Source organism: Pelmatolapia mariae, linkage group LG7 (genome assembly GCF_036321145.2).
Source record: "Pelmatolapia mariae isolate MD_Pm_ZW linkage group LG7, Pm_UMD_F_2, whole genome shotgun sequence".
Lineage (NCBI taxonomy): Eukaryota > Metazoa > Chordata > Actinopteri > Cichliformes > Cichlidae > Pelmatolapia > Pelmatolapia mariae.
Window position 1 is genome coordinate 2713330 of NC_086233.1, and position 24695 is coordinate 2738024.

Consider the following 24695-nt stretch of genomic DNA (forward strand, 5'->3'; position numbering starts at 1 on the left):
AACCTCTCATTTAGATTTGTCAGTGCAAAACTAAAAACAAAAGTGACTTCCTGTGTCCAGTGTCTTTCTTATTCTCCCCTCTTACTCTTAACTCTCATCTAATTGTCAATACTGTTAACAAAACTGCCAGAGACAAAAAAAAATGAGCAGAAAAGAATATTTTTTCATTTTAATTTACAGACACAGAATATCAACCAAAAGTTTCATTCATGTCACTCAGTTAAATAAAGAAAACCTGTCTTAGTACTTGTTGGAAAAACCATTGTTGGCAAGCGCAGTGTTAAGATTTGTTTCTTGTAGTGGGGGCAGGTCGGTACACATCTCAGGAGGGAGTTTGGTGCACTCCTCTATACAGAAACTCTAAATCCTTCAGGTTTCTTTGGCTGCTGCTTGGCGACTCAACCTTTCAGCTTCTTCCACAGATTTGTGAAAGGATAGAGGTCTGGAGACTGGTTAGTCCACTCCATGACCCTAATGTGCTTCATACCAGAACACCCATCCATGACCATCTTCAGTGTCCTGGCTGAGGAGGTTCCACGGTGGTGGGAAGGTGGGAATGGAAGATTCTGTGCAAAGGTGTGCTTTCTACATCTAAGAAGCTGAGATCAGGAGAATCTGTAACTGATTTCCACACGAACACACTCTGTGGGAGCCAGAACCGTGGCATGATCTGAAAGCATGAAAAACTTTATGTAATGTGCCTTTCAGCATTTTTGGGTCGATATTCTGCCTCTGTCCATTAAAATGAAACTACCATAACATTTAGAGACTGTTCATGTCTTTTGTAAGTGAGCAAACTGAAGTCTGCAAATACTTCAAAGCATTTGAGTTGATGCTAGGGTGGGGCAGCCTGGACATATTTACATCAGGCCTAGCGTGACTCTCTGTCCCGTTCACAAGCACCAGCTCGACCCCCTGTGGGCCCCTTTATCTGCCAGCCATTATTCCAGACAGTGTGTCCCTTAAATAAACAGCGGATTGCGAGAGGGCATTGTTGTCTTGTATGTCGTCACGCAGACATGCTGGCTCGAGAATGTAAACTTCTCATGCAAACAGATTTTTACCAAGGATAACTGGGACTGGACCAGGAAGCAGAGAGAGGAAAGTGAGAGTAGGGTAGTAGTAGCCTCTGGAGGGGGCGGGGAGCCAGCGCGCCACAGTTTTTGTTATGAACTTGTCGGCTGACGGCCCAATTAGGCCAAATTATAATTAAGCAAAGGGAAACTCATTGGGCCCCATCTCCTCTTCTAGCTCCCTGCTTTTCTCTCCCTTCTGAAAAGGACAAAAACGGTCAAATACGCCCACACAAACGGCCATGTTTGCTCTGCCGGTGATTCACGTCAATCTAATAGAAGAAGAAAACTGGCTTTTGTTTTAGGGGCCACAGTCTTCTGGACTGAGGAGCGGGCAGAATGGAAATGTGGGTGTAAAGATTAGACGAAATGAGGAAATTTAACGAAGGAGATATTTCAGCGTTGGAGCTGAACCACTTTTAGTGGCAATCATTTGGTTCATGATGAGACCTCTTGCTTAAGTTCACTCAGGTTTGGGGACATTAATCTATGCACAGCTCTCTGAAGGTCCGGCCACAGCATCTCAGTCAGGTCAGGTCGAGGTCTGGACTCTGACTGCAGCACCTTGATTCTTTTCTTCAGTTTGCTCCAAGCTTTAGCTGTGGGACAGATGGCCTCACATTGGACTCCTGAATACTTACAGAGGAGTTCATGGTCCACAACTCATCATCCATCCACCACCAACGTTCTTATCCTCGAGTCAAGTCGGAAAGTCTTCCCTTCTCAAGGGCACATGAAATCACAGCCCATCCAACGCTTTCACTGTCAGAGGATGTGCTATAAACCAGAACACGCTGCAGTATTTGCAGGATTTTTATTTTTTGGCTGTGGTGCAGGAAGTAGAGCAGGTACTAAGTGAAAGGGCGGTGGTTCAATCCCCGGTTCCTGTTGTAAACACAGTCACTGATGAATCCCCGAGAGTGTGTGGTGTAGAAGCACTTCAGTGAATGGGTGAGCTTGCTTTAGTAAAAAGCCCTCTGAGTGCTCAGCTAGAGCAGAAAAGCACCAGTCCACACTGTCATTTGCATTTTTGAGGATAAAAATGTTTGAATGATAAATGCCGGATAAATAGATTTATTTCGATAGTGCTGAGCTGAGCAGGATAAACGGTTCCAGAAAAGCAGTTTGGTGGCGTGTGTCAAATTTCCCATCTGCTTCTGATTAAACACTGGAGCGGCTGAGACGAGAGGAATTAAAATTTTATATCAGAAGTTAAAAACAAGCCTCGATCTTGGCAGCGCGCTGCTCTGCCTTTCGTGAGAGCGGCAAGACCTCACCGAAGCGGCGCTGCAACTTTCCATTTTTGACAAACCGACACCGCATGTTGACTCATGGGGCGACACCATAGGCTGGTAGGTTAGCTGGAGAGGCAGGTTTTTCCCTCCTGACATATCATCTCTCCCTGCCTGAGGAGGCACTGTGGAAAACAGGGTCAGAGAAGTCACCAGCCCATAAACACAGTGTCTGTGCAACAACAGCTGTCAGCATGCTCGATACTTTGGAAGTGATTAATATCGGTTTACTCACTGCAGAGGCTCGTGTCGTATCGACGGCCAGCTTTGAGGTGAGGGGAGCAGAGTCGTGCTATCTCCACCGGAGCGTGCTCCCCAGCAGCAGCAGGACACAGACGCTGCAGCGCGGCTCGTAAACACGGCTGTACGCCAGCGCTTCATACTAACCGTCTCCATTATGAACTCATTGGTTCAAAATGTGGATTGTTAAAGTGGTTTACAGCGTGACAACAGACTGAGAGAACATCTCGTGACAGCAGCCGTGTTTGGTGGAGTCACTTAGACCCAGATTTGTATCAGGACGAGTTTTCACTCAGTAAAACATTCACACGAGAAAATCTTTTGCTTTGGGACCATCGCACTTTGACTCAAGGTGTGACGGTCCCTGGACCTGGTTATGTTTTGGGATTCTTGTTTTGTGGCTCCTGTTCAAGTTTGGGATTTTTATGGTGAAATCTGAACTTATATAAACTTGAAAGCCAGGCCAGAGCTGTTGTAAGATCTCGCTTTTTTCATTTAAGGCAATACGACAAAATAAAGCCCATCTTATCAAAGCAGCTTTTTGAGACAGTAATCCATGCCTTTGTTACATCTAGGCTGGATTATTGTAACGCACTTTATTGTGGGGTTAGAGATGCGTCCATTAGGCGTCTGCAGGTTGTGCAAAATGCTTTAGCACATCAAGTCTGAGCACATTACCCCCACATTACCAAAAACTAAGTATAAATTTAGAGGTGACCGTGCTTTTGCTGTAGCTGCTCCAAAGTTGTGGAAAGATCTGCCCGTGCACGTTAGGCCTCTTCTCTTTCTGCGTTTAAAACTCTTCTTAAAACATATTTATTTGCTGAAGCCTTTGGCACTCTTTACGGGGTTGACTCAACTTGTTTTATCAAATTGTTTCATCAAGGAGCCGAGGAGCTCGCTGCCCTTGTTGTCTTGTTGAGTTGCAGAGTAAAGGTTACGATTCATGTCCTGATTTTTTTATTCTTTATAGTGGAAGTGAGCAGATTAGAAATGAGAATATCAGAGGGACGGCTCAGGCCGAGCAGTTTGGAGACAAAGTTAGAGAGGCGAAGCTGAGATGGTTTGGACATGTGCAGAGGAGGGACAGTGGTTGAAGATGGAGCTGCCAGGGAGGAGGACAAAAAGAGGAAGACCTCAGAGAAGATTTATGGATGCAGTGAAGGAGGCCGTGCAGAGCGTGATGGACGAGGAAGCTGGGATAGGGTGAGAAGGAGGAAGGTGAGCAGCTAAAAGAAGAAGAGAGTAGTCCCGTAACATCCAGCCCTCGACATGCACAGGCAGTCCTCTCTTTTCTTGGTCTGAAAGCCTCCCTGACATTCGACCCTGGTTTATCATTTACCTTCTTTAATCTGGACACTTTAAAATGGTCTAATAAATAATTTCACTTTTTCTATCACACATACTTTAGTTATTCCACCACCAACAATGTTAGTTAACCAGGGAAGGGTGCAGAAAAAGGAAAAGCACTAACGTCTCCCTTTTAGCTAGACACGTTTCAGCTACATTTATGCTGACACACATCAGTCGTGTTTGTTTGCTCTTCATGGGAACAAAATCCCCAAAAGGTTCAAACTTTTTCAGACAAGATGTGTGTAACACTGCTGTTCTTGTAAATGCTGCTCTGATCTTAATGTTCCCCACACCTTCAGTGAGAGCGAAAACAGCAGAACACCGGCAAGAGAGAAAAGTGTTAAAGCGAGTGCATGCGCTTAGGTTCATGCAGCAGCGTAAGTGATGAGCCACTTGTCCTGGGTCCAATCGTGTAAACGGGCGGTGCTGATTTAGACAGGAGGAATGTCAGTTATAGATGGTATCATGATGAACTGTGTGCACACAAAACACTTCAAAAATAAAACATTCAAGTCTCAGTGATGAAGCTGGATGTATTGGTGCTCTGTGGTGGTGTTGGGGGGGGGGGGGGGGTTCAACCCTGTAAATGAACTGGAAAAGGGACAAAAAAACACGGAGCGAGGATGGAGGGCATGCTGGGTGCTGCAGCGGCCTCTGATTCGGAGTGGCATGTTGTTTTTTCCTTGAGTTTACAGGCTTCTGCTGTTATTCAGCCATGTGCCCATCACATCCTCCTGCTCGATCGAGGGTTCATCCTCACACAGACACCCGGACAGCCGAGCGACTTAAAAACCAAACTAGGAAAAACACATCAGCTCCAATTACCACTGGGTGACTTTTGTTTCCCTCTGTTAATAAAGACCAGACATCTTCCAGGATGTATCACTGATTCACGGATCACTAATTAGAGGTTACCAACCTCCATATGGCTTCTTTTTTTAAATTGCAAAAGCAGGAAACTCTCCTGCACGATGATCAATAGACCAGATGTATGAAAATACACTGATCTTTCAACTACACTTTGAACCAGGCAAACGGTGCTGTGATAATCATCTGAGCTCATGCACACTGCTTATAAAAGTTAAAGGAACATTTTAAGAGATGAAAAAAATCATGCTGGCCATCTTTACTGATATGGACTCGATAATGTGTTAGGGATGAGCAGATGCCACATCATTTGATGGAAATGAAAATTATCAACCCTACAGAGGGCCCAGAATTCAAAGATAAAGTAAAAAAAGATGTGGTAGGTAGGCTAGTCCATTTTGCCAACATGCAATTGCAGCAACTCAAAATGACCCTGGCATGCTTGCATGCATGCCAGGGCATGCTCCTAATAAGGAGACTGATGGTATCCTGGGGGATCACCTCTCAGGTCTGGACCAGGGCATCACTGAGCTGAGGTGCAACCTGAGTGTTGGACTGACTGAAAGCTAACGTCCCAGAGGTGTTTTATTGGATTAAGGTCAGGGAGAGTGGGGGCCAGTCAACGGTTTTAATTCCTTCACCCTCCACAAACTGCCTGCATACTCTCTCCACGTGAGGCCGGGCATTGTTGGGCCTCAGCCAGGACCCACTGCACGGCCCGAAAATAGCTCCAAGTATTTTTCATCCCGATACCTACACCTCATGCTAACCGCAGTGGCACTAGCCTTATACTACTGCAAAACTAGTGAAAAACAGTGTCCTCCTCCTGGAAAACCAGCCATGTTTCAGGGTTGTCTCATTGTTATCTTCAGTAACTTTGAAGCAGCTGAAACTGATTAAGCCCCTTAACTGACCAGATCAATATCCCAGAAGTTTAATTTGTTGCTGTACTTAAAAAAAAAAAAAAAATCCTGTAATTATTTTTGAGTTAATATTTAACCAGTTAAACAAATTTCTCAGCCATAAGGTGCTTAACTGTAGCAAGAGGAGCCTATAGAGAATTTATCGGGTTCGTCTTGGAAAAAATGTGCTGATTGCAAAAAAAGCTGCGCAAAAAAAAAGAAAAAAAAAGTGGCAGACCAATGAATTACTGGAATTTAAGCCACTGAAACTGAAACGTAGCACAAACATTGTGGATAGTCTGTAGCACACAGCTACATTAGTGATATGAAAGCAAAAACAGCATAAATGTGGTAAAGAAGCCGTTTGGTGAGGCCGAGCAGACACCTGCTTAAGACGACGCGCCAGTAACGCTTCTAAATGAATAAACTCCAGAGAGGTTCTTTTCTATCAGACTGCAAATGTACTTATTAACCCTTTATTGACCGGCCCTTCAAATTTACCTGTAAAATGGGCCCGCCGGTGGGCCCATGGTCAATAAAGGGTTAAAGTTGTAAACTTGGATACTTGAACATGTGAAACTGACTTGCTTCTGGTGGTCATCAGAGGAACTGCAAGTTTTACAGCTTCTCCTGAAATTTTACACATTTCGGAGCTTTTGAAATTTTACTTCAACAATTTCAACATGTTGTATTAATACACAGTCAAACATCTTTACACTGACAGAAAGGGAAGTTTCACTCGTCCGACTGACATCATTGCTAGGCTCGGGGTATCATGACGACCACTCAAAGTCATCAAACGCATTTTGACCATTTCATTTGAAGTTTATTTTTCCCTCTACAGGGACAAAAAAGAAAAGGAAACAAAACAAATCAACATTTCTTCTCTTTATTGTCTAATTTGTCCAACACATTCATCATTTTTAAAGTTTCACAGTACAACAGTTCAATAAAACCGCGACTCAGTGGACAATAAATCATTTACATTAAATTGACGCCTTAGTCGTCTTTACAAAACACATTCTGACATTTTTATTAATTATGTAAACGTTACACAGGCAAGTCTTTATGTAATTGTCAGAAATTGTAGGCAGTAGTAAATTCCCCCCCAAAAAAGCTCTTTTCACATGTTTTGGATGGATACAAAAAAGGAAAAAAAAAAAAAGAAAAAGAAGATACAACCAGTAAACTGAAGTGTAAATGATTCAAACAGCTGAAGTGTAGCTCACATTATTTGACATGCACTGAGGATTTCTGAGATTTAAAGAGCTACCGGTTTCCACCAAATTTGCAGGAAATTAATCTAAAGAAGAAAAGAAAGTGGACCCAACTGATTCTCATCCCAGCACTAAAGACTCAACTTCCAGAGAAAAGACAAGTATCCAATATGTGTAGATGTGAAGGGAGGAATGAGTCAAAATAAGGTTTAAAACTCTATGAAGATACAAAAAAAGCTATGAAATAACCTGGATTATGTGAGTGTGCAGTCCCTGTGACCTGGTGTCCAGGAAAACATCCACATGAGGAGAAAAGCAACCCGAGTGCCTGCAGTTAGTAAAACCCAACCTAAACACTGCAGCGCTCCTCCTCCACTACATCTCCACCAATAACCGAGTCCATCTGAACATCCAACACAACCTCACCTCCGAATGCCTCAAAAACACACACAAGCATTCAAAAATTACAAATGTGCGTTATTTCTTTAAAAACAGTTTCTCTAGAACAGATGACTTTCCAAATCTCAGTCTAAGCACGCACACCCCACACTGTAAACTTCAGTAGTGCTTTTAAAATCAAACTCCTTCACATTTTAATCGTTTCCTGAATCAGGTGATTAAGTTTTGACACCTTATCCCTTTTCCTCATAAAGCCCCAGTCACACTGCTTTTCTTTGATGCCGATGCGACAGTTTTATTCGTCTTACTGTATGTAAACATCACTTCACTCCAAGCCTCCTGTGGAAAAATGCTCGTTCAGCCCCTCCCCTCTGGAAGCAGAGGAAGCTGAAACACCAACGTGCAGCTGTGCTGGGGACTTGTAAGTCGATGCGTTTAAGAAATCTGAAGTTAAAGTCATTCATGCATAACTGGAATGTGAGCTACAAACAGCAACTGCTCTCATTAAACTGCATTTTAATAACTACATAATTGAAATAGAGCAACAATCAGTCCAACTGGTGCCACTAAAGGTGGAAATTAGCATTAGCAACTCTGTTTTCTTTCATCGGCTGGAGAGAGTAAATGAAGCCCACGCTAATTATTCTCAGTAACATGTTAACACATGAATATTTGCTTTCTGTTACAGCATTTGCCTCAGACATAGTTGGAGGAGCCTGTCAGTCCCTGCAGGGAAGCGGTCATCGTGCCGCGCTCAGGTCGCGGACACGAAAAGGTCAAAAACATTTGAGATGGAGAGAAGTGGTAGTTCAATCCTTTCTGCAGAGAAAGGTGTGTCCGAAGAAGTCTGGACAGCAAACACAGCAATCCTTGGATAAGTCCAACTTCAACCACTCTGAAAACACAACACAGGTCCCAAAGCAGGCGCTGATGGGGTCAAAAAGGCTCACCGACACCAGTTTAGTCCCTCTGGTTGGTTAAATGTAACGTACGTCTGTATGTGTGCAAGAAAATATGCATATGCAGTTTCAGGGAGCTGCAGGTTCAGCTGGAGCCTTTATGTACTGCAGCAGGGGTCACGGGGTGAACAGAAGGATGTGCAGCAGCCTACAACACACAGTGGGGAAAGATTTTACTGGCAATACATTTGAAAATATAATATCTACACTACATGAGCTGCATGTGGCCATTTCTGTATCCTCCCTGATCTTATTGAAGAAGATAAAGGAAACAAGTATCCCATCTTGCAGGGGGTTGGGGTGGTGGTGGGTATTACCAAAATTCATAATACACCCTCTGAACACCAACCAGGTCAGCGGTGAGTACTTTCAGGGTAGGGTTAGATTAAAATACAACTCTTTTAAAATGTCTCTAATTGTCATGTCCAAAAGACAAAGCTACAAAGCTTAAATATACACATTAAAAAACACAAGGAAACATAAACTAGTATTCATCTTTCACACTGATGAGCTAATAAATGAAACTTGTTTTGTTGCTTTCATCATGAGACTTTCATCAGGGGCGCAGCCGACTCCTCCAAACACAGTGACTGGAAACAACCAGGTGAGGCAAGGCCAAAAGGACTCTTCATTACTCTGAACGCCTCAGAGTAGACAGCGGCAACAAGTAGAGCCATCACGTCGTTACGCATCCTCGATAATCCAGAAAAGGAGCGACTACAATACCCCATCGGCCTTTTATGGCTGAAGGGGGAAAAGTACTGCAAGTAACTACAAGCAGTCTTTTATTTTAAGTTGACGTTTAAATGTGTGAATGGCTCTGCTCCCAATTCAGTCAGATAATTCAGGCGTAAAGGTGTAGTAACCACAAGGGGAGCTGTCAATGCAGACTGCAAGTTATCACAATGTAAAAACAGCATTGGTTCGGTCGTCTGTTAAAGTCCACAGATCTGGAACACACTGTTCATTTGATGCTTGCGTCTTCAGCCATTTTGCTGCTGTTTTCCAACTGTTTGATCTCATATTGGTACTGATTGGCTATTTAGCCTAACCAAGGACAAGGTCTGCATATTAGCTGTGGGTAGAACTCCATGCACAGTATTCACAAATATATCAAAAACAATCACAGGTGGTACAGCTGCTCTTGGGTGATGCCTGCAAATGCAGGAAGATTGCGACTTGAAGCTCTGCAGTGATTGGTCGATAAGAGGAGCAGTAAGATTCGGGGATGAAGGAACTCTGCATTGTTATTTTGAAATACACGTTACAGATTTTTGAGACGGCTGCCGTGTGAAATTCACTTTGCTACACAGGATAAAATGTTTGTAATGTCGCAGCAACGCGAGTAAGCTACTCTGCAGCCATGCTAACATTTCAGTCCGGGTCAAAAACATGACGTTACCTTTTTAAATTAACCGTCTGCCGTTGCCGTGTGAGCAAATTAAACAAGTATTTAACAATTTTTTTTTTTTTTAAAACAGTCATAATCAAACTATTAGGTATTGACAACCATGAATGTACTGGTACTCACTAATACATCGTGGCATGCCCAGCTACAGTAATGTGTCAAACAGCTGCTTTTTGGTAAGCCAACATTGTAATTTGTTAGGCGGCTGTTGCAAGAAGCCTAAACTCGCTGCACATTAACAATAAGTCCTCCAGTTTCCTCTGACCTGCACTTGATGTTTTGAAGGTCATATCTGAGTACAGAGAGAGGCGGGCATTTGACCTTTTCAGCATTTTGCTACAGAGTGATGACTTGTAAGTCTGCTTCGTGGTCGTGTCTCTGCTCCACTGTCAGTGTTGGTAACTTTCAGTGACTGCTGAGACGTACTAGGATTAAATGTCCAGTAAGAATAACTGCTGACAGTCAGACATAACGCATGTCGACTCGTGTTTGATGGCTGTTTCTTACTTCATAGGCGGTCTGGGATTTCTATGGTACATTATTAAAAACAAGCATTCAAATATCAATCTGAACTTTGATCATCTTTAAAGCCAAAGCCACGGAAAAGCATCTATACATCATATATAACCAGACATTCAACCTAAATCTGCTTCTCCAGCATGAAGCTGATTGCTGTTGCTGACAGCTCTGTGCAGCACAGCAGTCTGCAGAGTTCAATACTTGGCTGTAGTGGAATCATTGTGTCACTGGGAGTTTTGGGAGACGCCAGTTGAGGAATGTCACATTTTGTAACGTGCAGTGTCATCACGCCCCATCCTGCAGAGCAGCACCTTGGGTGCCAGACAGGCCATTCAGTGACACTCTCATCCCTCGGTGTAATGCATCAGTCTCAGTCTACTTCACTCCGGCTATCGCTCCATCTCAACGACAACCTCTTTTCACAACTGCATCCACACTTCAAACCTTCCTCCAGATGAGCTTTTCAGAATGATGCCAAAACTGGAAACGTGTTCACTCGTTTAACAGCAGCTCAAAACACAGCAAGTATCTATCGGTCTGCTTGTTCAGATGAAACTGCATCATATATTTCAGGATCACACTTTCAGTGTCAGTCAACTCAGACGGGTCGTGCTGCAGCTTTTTGCTGTGAAATTGGCGGCGTTCTCATTTTTCCATGACCAACAGCACTAAATTCTGTCAGAGCAGACTTCTCTAATGTTTGTGTCTAATTTTTTAAAAACTGTTTACAAACCAGACTTTTGCTGGTGGCTGACACGCAGTTCCTGAGAGCACACGGTAAAGCAGGAGTTTTGGTTGAAGAAAAACAAAAAATAAACAGACTGGAGTCAATTCATTCATCCGAGTGGTTGCAGGGCCTCCTGCTACAGACTCAGGTTTTACTCAGTTTTGGGAGATGAAGGCTATGTGAGGCAGAAAGGACTTCTCACAGAGGGCTGCAGAGGGGCTAGCAGTAAAGGCTGACTCCCTGGTAAAGCCACGACGCTGAGGATGAGCCATGACAGACACAGACATGGCACTCCATAAATCCTGACACCCAGCCACTTTTCTTCTTTCAGTGTTTGCATGGCTTCTAATGCAGATGAAGTGCTAGCTATCTAAAGCAGAAAACTTCTGTCACGACTGGATAACTTGAGCTAATTCATCCAAACTCACAAGTTTGATCAGCCTTGTAAATTTGCCAGGCTGACATGACTTTCTGCAGTACGAGCTATGCAAGCTGGAGGCATTTAGTTGTAACTTGGCTAGCTATCCAAGGTTGCATTTGAGTTCAACTTTGTGATTAAACTAATCAGAGAAACCAGTTGTTTTTTAAACTCTAAACACCATTCAGAGGTCACAGGTATCACGTGATTATTAAACTTTTTGTTAACCCAGGTGTTCTGGTTCAGGCTCTGCGTGCATCCACATAAAAAGGGGCAAATATATTTATTTTACGGTGACAAATAAACAAATAAACTGCACTCAGTTCAACATTAAAGTTTACTCTGTATGTTCAGCACCGACTCTGCACCGGACTGTGTGCATGTTTTTTTAAATCTGTATTCTTGTAGCTGCCACTGCAGAAGTGTCAGATTAAGACCAAACATAAAACAAAAGTATACTTTTTTAGCATTTTAACAAAGCACTGCAGGACATTTAAGTCACTGTGCAATAACACGAATGTTACAATAACCTTTACAGAAAAGCTCATCTTCAAAGCAGCCATGTGAAGTATGGATATCCCCTTACCTTTTTCATATAAGCTTTCCCGCAGGAAGCTGAGGTACTCCGGTGTGCAGAGACTCAACATAGGCCAAAGCACTCTGCATGGAGGTGAGGCAGTATCCCTCCTCTCCTATCAGATAGCTGAAACAGAGAAGCGGATGATAGTAAAAGGTTTTATAGTTTTACACTAACAATTTTTCTCCACTTTTGGAGTTATGAACAATTACATGGTGGGCAGGCTGAGCAAAAGAAAGTCATGGATGCTATATGAAAAGATCAAGTCATAACCAAGGAGGTTTTTTTAGAGACAGCAGACGAGATGCAGACGAGGCCAGGACTCAACTCTGACTCCAGGGCTAAGAGGATCGAGACACGAGAGGGGACAGAAAGAGGAAAGCGGTAAGATGCTTATCACTCAGCTGTTATCTGGAAATTCTGAACAAAACATGCATTTGAAGGAAAAAAGGAGAAGAAACATTTTGTGAAGCCACTACAGTTAGCGGGATTTCTGCATCAATTACTCATAAAATGCTGTCTGATCTTTATCCAAGTCACAATCATAGACAAACTGATCAGGGTAGTGGCGCACAAACAGTTGGACTTTCACGTTATCAGTGAACACAGCATTTAATCCTTCACACTGCAGACTGAAAACTAAGTTAACTCCTTAATTAATGAATTTACAGTCAGCTTTTTCCCCTCTGAGATGAAAATAGACACATTTGTGGCTGAGTTTAAAGTCAAACTTATTTTTACTGCTTTGATTTGAGTTAAGTGTACGTTGTGATTCGAGGTCAGTTATTTCTGTCAAATTCACATTTTTTTAAAAACCCATCTTTCTATACTTTTCATGAAGCTTTTACTTCAACGCATTTCTGTGAGAACGGGAGTCTCTCCTCTAACGTGAATGATCTAAACTCAAGCAAGGACTTTATTTGCACTTTTATAGAGAAGAAAACCAAATCCCAAATATCCTGACATTCCTCAGCCAATGCCAGTCTAACCAACCGGCTTTTACAATCCACTCTTTTTGGAGATATGAGGAGACCTTTTGGGTGTGGTGTGTAAACTCACATGCTACTCTGCCAAAGACGTATGGCTCAAGCCGAACAGCACTTAGCTGCTTTTGGTGACATGAGCGTGCTCTGCACCAATCATCATCAGAAAAGAACAAAACTTCAGCCTGAAAACATTTGATTTGGATTTTTAAACCTGACAAAGATGAAAACTGGAAGCACTGCTGTTGCTTTGTGTTCATTTAGATCTGCACAGAAGAGCCAGTGTCAGCATCATTTCTCATGGTCAGTGTGTTTGCCATTTATTGTCACGTTTGTGTCTCCAGCAGACGTCGAGCAACATCAGCAGTCAGATTATAATGAACATAATTCTGAATTCAGTTTTATTTGATGAAATATTTGTGACTTCGATAACAATAATGTTCTCAAGTAAGGATATTTTTAGCCAGCTAGCTCTAATTTAGCTACTCTGCACAAACATGGCCAACGTTAGCTGACCAGTTTAAAATGACCATCAGCAACTTCTCAGATGAGTCTGAATGAACTAGCAGGCACATTAGTCTTCGGTATCATTAGCTAGAAGAAAGAAATTTGGTTTAGATTTGATTCCAAAATCCAAACTCTCCCTCCATATAAAGAATATACAGCTGATGCCGACTGCAGTCTTCACCCGAGGGCCTGAAACGCTACAGCCAACTATCTAGCCCGTTTGTTTGCTCACTAACGCTGTCACTGGCACTACCTGAAGCCACATTAGTGTTTTGTTGTCCTTTTGCGGTGGTGTGCTGATTGCCGTCAGTGATTGGCTGACTCTGATCTACCTTTAGCCATTGTTGCTCACTGCTGGATGGAAGCACGACGCAAAGCAAAGCAATCGTAACAGGAAAAAAAGCATCAGAGGCTTTAGTTCTGTCCTTCATATAGAATCACTCCACAGGCTACAAGAGAGCTAAGAGAGCTGAGGAAGGTCTCATTACAGCCTTTCAGACAAAAAGTTTTTTGATTTTAAACTTGGGAATAAATAAGATTTTTCCTGAGCGGCAGCATGTTAACAAAATACTCACATTTTACTGTTATTTTATGTATTTATGCACCAAACTGTATAAATAAACTGTATGTTTATCTGCTCCCAAGGACATCATCACTTTCCATGAGGATGACTCACCCTTCATGAATGAACTCCTCCAAAGCAGCACATTCAGACACCAGCTGAGGACACTTGCACCGCAGAGCCACGTAGGACAGGATGGGTAACAGGTCGTCTGCACCACTGTCAGAGGAAAGAAGGAAGGAGGCGGTAAGTTCAAGTAAGAGGAAAAACAAAAGCAAATAAATAAAGATGAAGGGAAAAACAGAGTGACATTCACAGAGTATGACTGCATGCACTCTCCAGGGGACTGAAAGGAAACTAAATCAAATGTAGCTCTTAACGGGATGCCTGTTCGGGGATGGAAATGATAAAGCTTTTTTTCTCCCCCCTCCTTCCCTCTTTGCTCCCTTTCTGAGATCTGTTGGGAGGACAAATTGCAGCCTGGGAGATGATGACAGCTTGATAGCATTTTCCCTGTGTGCAGACAGTGACCATTTGTTTATCAGGACTCACACGCAGGGCTAACTGCTCGCTTGCTAGTTTGCGTGAGAAGGCAGGTTGCTGGCCCTCAACTGACCCGGTGCACATGCAACTGGATACTCTCCTCCTGCGGGTTCTGGAAGGTGTGGACGAGCTCATGTAACCGCTGGGAGCTGGACCTCACATACTCACACAATCGCAAACCCTGAACTCTAATCTTCAGAGTTCACTACTGTAAACATACACATCGATCGCTCACACGAAAACTGGTGTCTCTGCATTCCAAGGATACAATGCAGTCCAGCCACATGCACGAGTACTGATCTCTCAGGGAAGATTAGGCCACATTATGGCTTTGCAGGGCTCTTTAGTAGACAACAAGTTTAAAAATGCAAACGGCAGAAGCAGAAAGATAGAAAATTTCCCGAATAAATGGATGTAGAGGGAATACAGTGATTAATAGAGGATCACAATAGAAGAGGAAGGGAAAAAAAAGGACTAGAAAAAGCATGACAACAACAACAAATTAGAGATGATGGCTTTTCACAGAATAAAGAGGGCAACTAGTACAAAAAACAAACCACCAGTCAAAACTAGATTATAAAGAGTAAGGGTAAAGGCCAGGAAAAAAAATTCAAATTTGGTTATACAAAGAATTTATTTTACAGTGAAAGCAAAAAAAAAAAAAAAAACCCCCAAAGGAAACCCGTCTAAGTTCTGAGGGAATATTTAATTGAATTGGTGTTGTTGGGCCAATGATCAATGAAAAGACCAACAACATTTAGAGGGATCTCCAACAGCCTGTTAACGATCATCCTGAATCACAGCCAGAATCATTTTTTAAATATATCTGCCACACTAACATTTCAGGTCGTATCTGGTAATATAAGTGAAGTAGACGTGAGCCAAAGTGCGCACACGCCACCATTTGAAATTAATCCATGTGTGGGTAGCAGCTACATTAGTCCATCATCATCATCATCTCAAAACTAAAGCAAGAAGAACAGAATGAGGATGTGCTTTGATTTTAAAGTAGAGCTTAATGGGACTCCTCAATTGCAGAGACACTGGTTTATCCAAGATTTACTGGTGACAGATTCCACTGTGTGAAAGGGCTGGGTACGGTGAAAAATTAAAGAGGCAGGTGAGCAATTTTACAAATACACAGTAAAATCAGACTGAATCACTTCAGGTAACTGTGGACCAAAAGTAGAGAAGAGCCTGGAAAATGTTACGAGGTACTAGCACTTAAACTGTTAGGCTAGATCCTTTATTATATGCGAGTGAGACTCTCCTGTTGGTATAGCACACCTTCTCCTTTATCACACTGGAAATGGGAAACAGTCCCAACCCTAATCCCAGTGCGAGTCTGGGTAAAATAGGACAAAATGGCTATGATATAAAAAAAAAAATCATAATTTTTAAGGTAAAGCAGGAAGCACCGTGATGTGAAGTTTAAATTACATTTTGTCACTGTATTTTTCTTAAACAAATTTTCTATATACTGAACAATGAAACACCAGCTAAAGCCAAAGCACACAAATCCTGACCAGATGCATCTTTGGAAGATAAAGCTGGGGGACCAGTCAGGCACCGAAACGCTGCAGCAGATCAATCCATACGGAAACACGCAGCGAACAATAAATAGAGCAAACAGTGTTGTTGCACTGGTGTACTCGATATACACAAGGAGAGATAAATATGCAATATAAACATAAATATTAACACATACACACAGCTTCTCTGTCTGCAAAACATCTTGATTAGATTTTTAAAAAACGACTTTCCAATCTGAGTCAGGCCTTGGATTAAAAACACCCACTCTGTGAGTCACAGTGACATCCACAAAGGCAACCTGTATTTAAAAGGGACTAAGAAAAGCAGTCACATATGGAACTGCACTGAGCTGCAATCAGCAAAGAAAAACATGCAAGCGCCGGCAGTCGGGGGGCAAAGTTCAGTCCAACCTGGAGATTTCTGTTCATCTTTACTACAAGATGGAAACAAAGCTCTGAAATCTAAAATAGTCACTGATCGAAATGTCTTCTGTGGCAGGACACAGCGCGATTCATGTTTCCACATAACAAATGCAGCGTGATTAAGTTTGCATTTCTTGGAGAGACATTCGTTGCTAAGTTGTTTATTTTAGCGTCGTGAGGGTACACATCAAAATCCCTCAACGTCACAACGTTTCTGGATCAAAAGCTTTGAAAAGTGCTGCGCCCAATCAACTCTTCCACTGCCATCTCTCATCACTTCACAAGCGCTCCGATGCAAAGAGACAGATATGGAGCAGGAGACACTGCCTCAGCCGCTCAACAACAACAACAACTGGAGTGTACAAAGAAGAAAACGTATCCAAGAGCTTTCTGAAGAAGGAAGATGTTTTTCCCCTTTGACTCTTGGAGCAAACTGGATTTTTACAAGCATTAATCACACATAAAACCCATTTAAAAGCTGCTGACATATCCCCCCTAGGTTTTGGGTCGACTGTTACGAGTCCTATTATAAAACGTCTAACCTTAACTTAAGTGTGGTTCTTTTAACAGCCTCATAAATGCTCTTATTCTAGGATTATGATCTCCACCCATTCAGTAAAGGAAATCCAGCGTCTGTTTTTTTACTTGTGGTCACTAGAAGTCTCAGTCTCTGTTTGCATAAATAATAATGCCAAAATACCGTCGGCCCAAATTAGAGATGAAGCCCAAACTCATGCGGATATTAATGCGTTCTCTAGCGGATACAGTTCAGCGATAATATGAAGCCACAATGAGAAATATGCAGAGCTCTGCAGCCATTTATTTTACAAAGTTTTGGTCCAACTCTGTCAACAAAGAACACGTTTAATTTGCTGAACCCTATGCATGCTACAACCTACTGAGCATTTGTCTCTGGGTATCACTGTTCATTCCACAAAACTCCATCCCTTTTCATTTATTCCCCAAACCTCCTCACTGGACCATGGTGTTGTTCCAGGCTCAGCCAGCACGACCCACTTTTGGGCCTGGTCAGGAAGAGGCGCTCTACAGGAGGGCAACAGACCCAAGACAGCGCCTGCTGTGCCAGACCTAAATGAGCAGTGATGAGAGCTGACAGGGCAGCTACCAAGGCAGGGACCCCTTAAATGATGTTTGGGTACTTATGAGCGGATCTCGGAAGAGTCTTTCCCGTCCTATTAGGAGGAATGAGGCAATGAGAAAAGGACTTTCATTTAAGTTTAATGAGGTGTACTTTAGAGGAATTCATCTAAAAGAACAATACACCACTGTATTGTATAACTGTTGCATTGTTTCTCAGTTACATTTGTCATTTTTGTGTGCTAGTGAAAAAGAAGGATTGGTCAGTGCAGTACCAGAGTAAAGGCCCAGATACTTACTGGAGCTGATCATTTACTCACATGGCCGCTGTTTTGGGAGTCATGTCCCCTTCATGAAGACACCTGTAATCCTCGGCACAGGCACAGATCAGGCGTAACGTCCTCACTGGAACAAAACACAAGAAACGATAAAACTCATGGAGCACTGCAATACAGACTGAATGCTTCAAATATTATAATATAAGATATCAAAGTATTGACCCACTAATTAGAGATAGCAGCCAGACAAACAGGTTTGGATGCAAAGTTGAGAGGAAAGAAAAAAAAAGGGCGCATTGGGACATTAAACAGATGTGTTGGGACAAAGTGTTACAGACAGATAAATCTTATTTAGAGTTTGGGGTGTTCTGATGAGAAAGAACGTGCTCGAAAATATCTGACATGTTAAATGGAGCGGGTGTGAACGCCTCGGGTGCTGCAGTGGAGGGAACGGCAGAAAAGGAATCGTAACCAAGACAGGCCGTCACTCCATTTTCTAACAATGCCATACACCTCGCAGGCTATTTCCCCCTACAGCAGGACAATGACCTAAAGCAGACTGTGTGACAAGAGCAGGCAGAAGGCTGATATTCTGTTTATAATGAGTCAGCCCGCACAGTCATTAGATTTCAGCTGCTGTGAGAACAGACCGACTGTCAGGAAGCCGGGGGTGAAAAGTCGGAAAACCTCAATGAAACAACAGAACGCCAAAGGTCTGTGAGACTGACAAAAATGGATTCAAAGCAAAGTTTAAGGAACAAAATTATTTTTTCAATCATTTACTGAACAAAATGGGTTTTTCTGGGTTTAGTGCAAATACATAAATGCTGGTTTAGAGTGACATCAGAGACCATCTGGCCAAGAACTGTTTATCTTTAAAGCTCACAAGAAGAATTGACTTATGCCTTCTTCACTCTAAGGACGTGCACCTAACGGTTGGCTGCCCTCACACTTTACAGATGCAGAGAGCTTTTAGTAAAGTTTAATGCTGATGAATAATAACACTCTTAGTTTTCTATAAATGTGAGGTCTTATGATTATAATTAAAAACAGACTGAATTTAAAATTCAAAAGGACACGTCACCAGTCATCAAAGAGTTTCAAACAAACACGAAACCCTTCTAACAAAGCAAAATTAAATGTTTTTTTGTACCTTTCAAAACCTGCAAATACTAAAATAAAAATTAGCGTGAGGAGGGAGGTTAGACGCAGAGCAGTACCAAGCCTCAGGCCATGGTTTTCTGCCAGAAAAGGGTGTATTTCTTCTTTCAATTGGAATTAATCCTCTCTTAAGAGCAGCTTTCCATCCCAAAATTCTGCCTTTGTGTAAACGAGAATAAAAACAACACAATCTGACTCACCAATGCATTCCAGTTTCCGCTGTGGACATCGGTCATGAATGAGAAGTTTGAGCTCCTGGATAGCAGACCCGTAGGGGTAGGAACCTTGTGGGGAACCGGTATTTTGGGGAAACAGTTTCAAGGGAATGCCGATATCTCTAGGTGAAGCATCGCCGTACAGCTTCACACTGGTCTCGTAGGCCTCCTCCCTTTCTACGTACACCTTCCTGAAATGAAAGAAAAATGGCTCCAGAACGAAATCCAACAAACGGACAAATAACTAAACGATGGAAACGGAGCAAAGAATGATACAAGTCTGGGAAGCGTTACATGAAAACCTGGTAGTGGTTGTGTAGGGGGTACATTTTGGATATTTAAACTCCAGGTTATTCCTAGTCGATGGCAGAATGAGGAATAATTTTTTAAATCTTCCCCGGAAACTAAGTTGGATAACTGTCACAAACTGAGCTCCTGCTGTCTAATTGATTAAAAACATACCCTAAAGTGGAATAAAAACCCCAGAATCAAGAAGCTTTTCTTATGTCTTGACGTGGTTGTTAATATTTAGGATTTGAGCACATCGCCCTTCCACAGGATCATTGTCTGACACCCTCATACCTGCTTAACATAAAACTCAACAAAAATAGTTCCACTTTAGCTTCTAGCTAAAATTAGGGCACATCACCACGAGACACTGCAGAGCAGAATTCTTGCTATTCCACTTCTTATTTCTGCAATAAAGTAAAAAGTATGGCAAGTTGATGCATAATTATTAGTATCAATAAAACTGTTAAAATTCTCCATCATTCAAGAAACAATACAGCTTCCATGTGGTAACAGTGGACTGTATCTAAAGGATGAACGCAGCCATGGTGATGCAGGTGATGTCACCTTTCTGAAGTCTCCAGCTGAGCGTTTGTGTTTTGAAATCATGCATCAGCGTAGGGCGGGTCGGACCGACAAACACAGGGATACTGCTGAAGATCTGATCTCAAATTTCTTTCAGGCTGTTTCCAACATAAAATCTTTAAACTCTGATTTACTGGCTTCTTGCAAGAGCTTTTTTAAATTTTATTTTAAACATATTTTTTATATTTATATTAATAATCTAAATCACCCAGCTCACTTCAGTGCCACGACACCAACTACCACTGAATTTGTTTGAATCCAGCTAAACTAAAGGTTGAGTATAGGAAATGCGGAAAATTAATGGCACAGCACACAACTGGGAATGAAATATAAACCACAATAATGTTAGAAGTACCATCACAGTCAACTACATCGAAATCTGCAACACAAACAAGTTGAGAACCCAACCAGAGAACAGCAGATGAGGGAAGCTGAGCAAAAATAAGAGCAGCACTGCCCCATGCTGGTCAGAGACCTTGACCCACTGGTTAAATGAACTTTTTAAGTGTTATTACACAGTCTGAAAGCTACATTTGTAGCAGTCTTTTCCATCCAGTTTAAGCAGACAGCATAACATACGTCTAAGACTCATTTCTCTCTGCATGCAGCCTGTTTTGATCCATTTCTCTAATCAGCAGCAACCTTTCAAATTCAGGTCAACGTTTTCACAAATTACTTCTAGATCTGAACCGATACGTGCACTGCACCTGTGTTTTCCTAAAAGCACTGTCTCACACCCTACACTCGGTGACAGAGGAACATTTTGCTAACAGTAAGTTAGTGTAGGGCTGCACGATTTTGCATAAAATGAGAATCACGATTTTTTTGCTTAGAATTGAGATCACGATTCTCTCACGATTTTCTTTTCCAATATAAATATTTATAGCACTTATTAACTGCACATCAACTTCGTAACAGTTGAAACTGAACATAAAAACAATAAATAAACATAAAAACAATAAATGCCTCACATTTTGTTGTTGCCGCAAAATGTTGTACTGCTTGAAATTCTGTCTCCACCGTTGCTCGACACTGCGTGTATAGAGCAGGTAGTGCAACAATAGAAAAATAGTTGCGGGAGGGCACTGTGTAGCGTTTGTCTAGGGCAGGAGTCAGCAACCTTTAACACCCAAAGAGCCATTTGGACGCGATTTCCACGCAAAAGCAAACTCTGGGAGCCGCAAATACTTTTTGACATCTAAAATGAACATAACACTGTATATATTGTTTTTTTTTTTTTACCTTTATGCTTTGTGTGAACAACTAAGGTGTGTTGCCTAAATGCATGAAGTACTACAGAGAAAATTACATTTTATTTATGTAATTAACACATTTTGAACTTTGCAAAATTCCGCCTAAGTATGTATTTTACCTGGTTAATGTGTGTGGCGGGGCGTGGACTGCAGCGCCGCTGCAGGGGAGGCGGACGCACCTTAGCGGTACCCGCAATCACGCCTCGCCGCCTTAACATCTGTGCCACCTATGCTGTTGTGTTGGTGTGTGTCGGGCTGCGAGCTTTAACACCGGCTGTATGCGTAAAGCAACCGTGTGTGAAAAGTGGTCAATAAAAAGATGCTGAAAAGCGTGTTCATGGAAACATAGTCGGGTCTCCCGTGATATGTTTACAATGGGACTTCCGCTCCTGAACCTCTGCGCACAGCGTCTGCTGTACGATCGGGGTCACTTTCATCTTTACGCACGACTGTAAGCTGCCGTCTGTGAGGCGTGAACGTGTTTGTTTTTGGAGAACAGCTGCTGACATAATGTGGATCCGAAGATCCATAATTGGCCTTCCTGGGGTTGAAAGTCTCGCACGGCGTTTCGGCGGGTATATCGGCTTCCGCAAGTGTGACGCTTATTTTGATCGATCAAAAACTAATACAATATAATTTTATATTTATATTTCAATATCACAATAATCTTCCAATTTAGAACTACAAGTTATAAAAGAACTAACATAAATAAAGTAGACTTTAGCTAATTACTTACAAAAAATTATTTATTTCCCCAAACCATGCGGAGCCGTAGAAGGACTACATGCGGCTCCGGAGCCGCAGGTTGCCGACCCCTGGTCTAGGGTGTTGATCATTTTCCTAAATCCCTCGTTTTGCACAGTGTTGATGGGAGCCATATCTTTGGTCAGGCGATAAGTAAGTAATTTCTTTGTGCCTGCGGGAGTTCGACGTGTATAGGGAAGCGCTGTATAAGGTTCCCGTTATTGATGTTTGGGTGGTTGACCGGGACAGATTTTCTCCTGTCACTTTCTCGTCACCCCTGACGTGTTCTCCGTTGTTTCTTTCCTACCAATTTGAGCATCACACGGCACAGCTTCTGTATCACGTGGTATAAGGCTCCGCCCTTGTCATTTGTTGAGCAGGAAGAGTGAGCGCTTGTTTTCATGCAGATTATCTCCCGGATCAAAATGCGGTACAATCGTCGTCGTCTTTCTTTCTTTCTTTTTTTTTTTTAGATCGTTGTCATTTGGAAATGAGATCGCACATAAGTATGAATCGAGATCGCGATTTTCTAACGATTAATTGTGCAGCCCTAAGTTAGTGAGTTTAATTAAGGTTGTAAAAAGCTAAAATTGTGTATTATTATTTGCACTAAGTAGCAGTTTGTATGACTGCTCAACAGTGAAGTCGTTACTATACAGTATTTGTCACATTTCCTTTACATGACAATAAATAACTCTTTGAATTTTGTTGGTCACACAAAAAAAGGAATTCAAAGATGTCACCAACACTAATTAATGCACCCTACTGTTTCATCCCACACTAAAACTTAAATTTAATAAATATGGGTGAATAAGGGACAACAATGTTAGAAACATGTTAACTTGTTTTATCTTATTGGCTTTCTTCACAACCTTAAAAATATCCGTTTTATGGGAACTCAGACTTTTAACGACCTGCAGGAAGCCAAGCTTAAATTTGGGTGTTCAAATCTGGATGAATAATCTATTAGAAGCAGTAAGGCAGTTATTTAATAGTACATATAATTTAATATTTAATAGGAAAGTAGTTTCTATGCACTATATTTCTCAAGAATTTGGATTACATTTGGCCATAGTGGATTATAAGATCTCTATTATCTAAACAGCTCTTTGATTATTGGTGTTTCGGCACCTTTGTGCCTCTGGCACAGAACTGAGGATTACAGGTGCACTACCTGAAAAGAGTCACTAGGGCGCTCCACAGGGGTGTGAAGAAGGCTTCCTCAATGCTGGCGAGACACAGGTCCTTAAAGCTGGCAGTGTTTAGGCACTCAAAGGACAGCAAACACAAAGACAGAAGCTGATCTGAAACACAGAACATAGCCGTATCATTTAACTCCCATCAATGAATGCAAATGTCGTGACAAGAGAAGAGTTTGCTGTTCCAAAACAACAAGCTGTGCTCACCGATTGCAATATGAATGTCCTTGACGACAGCTTTCAGGTGTTCTTTAAGCGCTCTCTTCTCCAGCTCCTGGACGTGGCTCTCATCCTGCTCCAGCGGCACAGAACAATCGCAGACCAAATCTGAATCCGAGGCAGTGTCGTCTGTGCTGCTGGGGGGTGGAACCCAATCCATCTGAGTCACAAACTGCTCCAGATCTTCAAATGAGTTCTCCCGGTCCATTGTCCCCTGCTCACTGGGCTCCTCCGCCTCTTCCTCCTCATATTTAGGGATGAGGTTGTGGGAGCGCGAGGGAGAAATCAAAGAGTCTGTGCTGAAGCTCTTTACACTTTGGGTACTACATGCTGTCCTGACTGGTCTCTTCGGAGTCTCTGTGTGATTCAGAACACGTCACCATTAACGTAACTTGGTTCACTCCAATTAACAGCATCACGAGTCCAGAACCTCTAAATGCTGCCCATACAGAGTAAAGCTGAATCCAGTGTTCTGTCTCAAATCCTCATTAACAAAAATTTAAACTAGGTAGCACAAAAAAGAAGCCAAGAGAACATAAATATGAACCCACTGTCTTCCAAACCAACCCCTTACCTGGATGAAGTGGGTTGTGAATGCTGTGACGTGGTCTCAGTTGCATGGCGGGACTCTTAGGGAGACCTTTACTAACGATGGGGTACAGCCGGTTGTAAACTCGGTACTGATGTTTCCTCAGCAGCTTCACAACTGGGTGGTCGGACTGGCTGAGGACACAGTTAAGAGCGATAACAGAATCCACTGACGATGCAAAATCAGAAACGGCTGTGGAATAACACAATTTAAATACTTTCCAAGTCCACAGATTAATAACAAACTGTGCTCCAGAAATCATTAAAGATCATTAAATGACTGAACATCTTTTAGAAGGTTCATTATCATTCATCTGTAAATACTCTGCACCACATTGTTGTGTTTCACTTGTTTTAAAATGGATTAGAGCTGAGCGAGTGTTTCTTCATTAAAGGCATGCAGCTCTCTTCAGACTGCATTCGTTCTAAACTCCGACAAACGTTTGTTTGCTTTGTCATTGCGGGGTGCTGTGTGTGTACAAGCATATGAGCTCCTCTACCAGAAGTCCAAATTACTCTCAGTGAAACAAGTACATGCAGGATTAGGACTGCCTAATTCTGTAGCA

The 24695-nt window shown here is 42.3% G+C and overlaps 1 protein-coding gene across 2 annotated transcripts in view; it reads right to left on the bottom strand.

Moving 5' to 3' along the window:
• Window positions 1-6611: 6611 nt before the first annotated feature.
• Window positions 6612-24695, bottom strand: part of vps9d1 (VPS9 domain containing 1) — a 33781-nt gene continuing 15697 nt past the window's right edge. Inside the window, exons 10-17 of one of the 2 annotated variants that reach the window (XM_063477560.1) lie at window positions 24116-24264; window positions 23530-23898; window positions 23298-23427; window positions 19239-19444; window positions 17920-18004; window positions 14118-14222; window positions 11961-12077; window positions 6612-8450 (exon numbers count right to left, since the gene is read on the bottom strand). In XM_063477560.1, coding sequence (XP_063333630.1) covers window positions 11966-12077; window positions 14118-14222; window positions 17920-18004; window positions 19239-19444; window positions 23298-23427; window positions 23530-23898; window positions 24116-24264 — 1156 coding nt within the window. In that variant the 3' untranslated portion in view covers window positions 6612-8450; window positions 11961-11965. Of the gene's footprint in view, window positions 8451-11960; window positions 12078-14117; window positions 14223-17898; window positions 18005-19238; window positions 19445-23297; window positions 23428-23529; window positions 23899-24115; window positions 24265-24695 lie in introns of those variants that run through there. The other variant, XM_063477562.1, reaches the window with a different exon arrangement.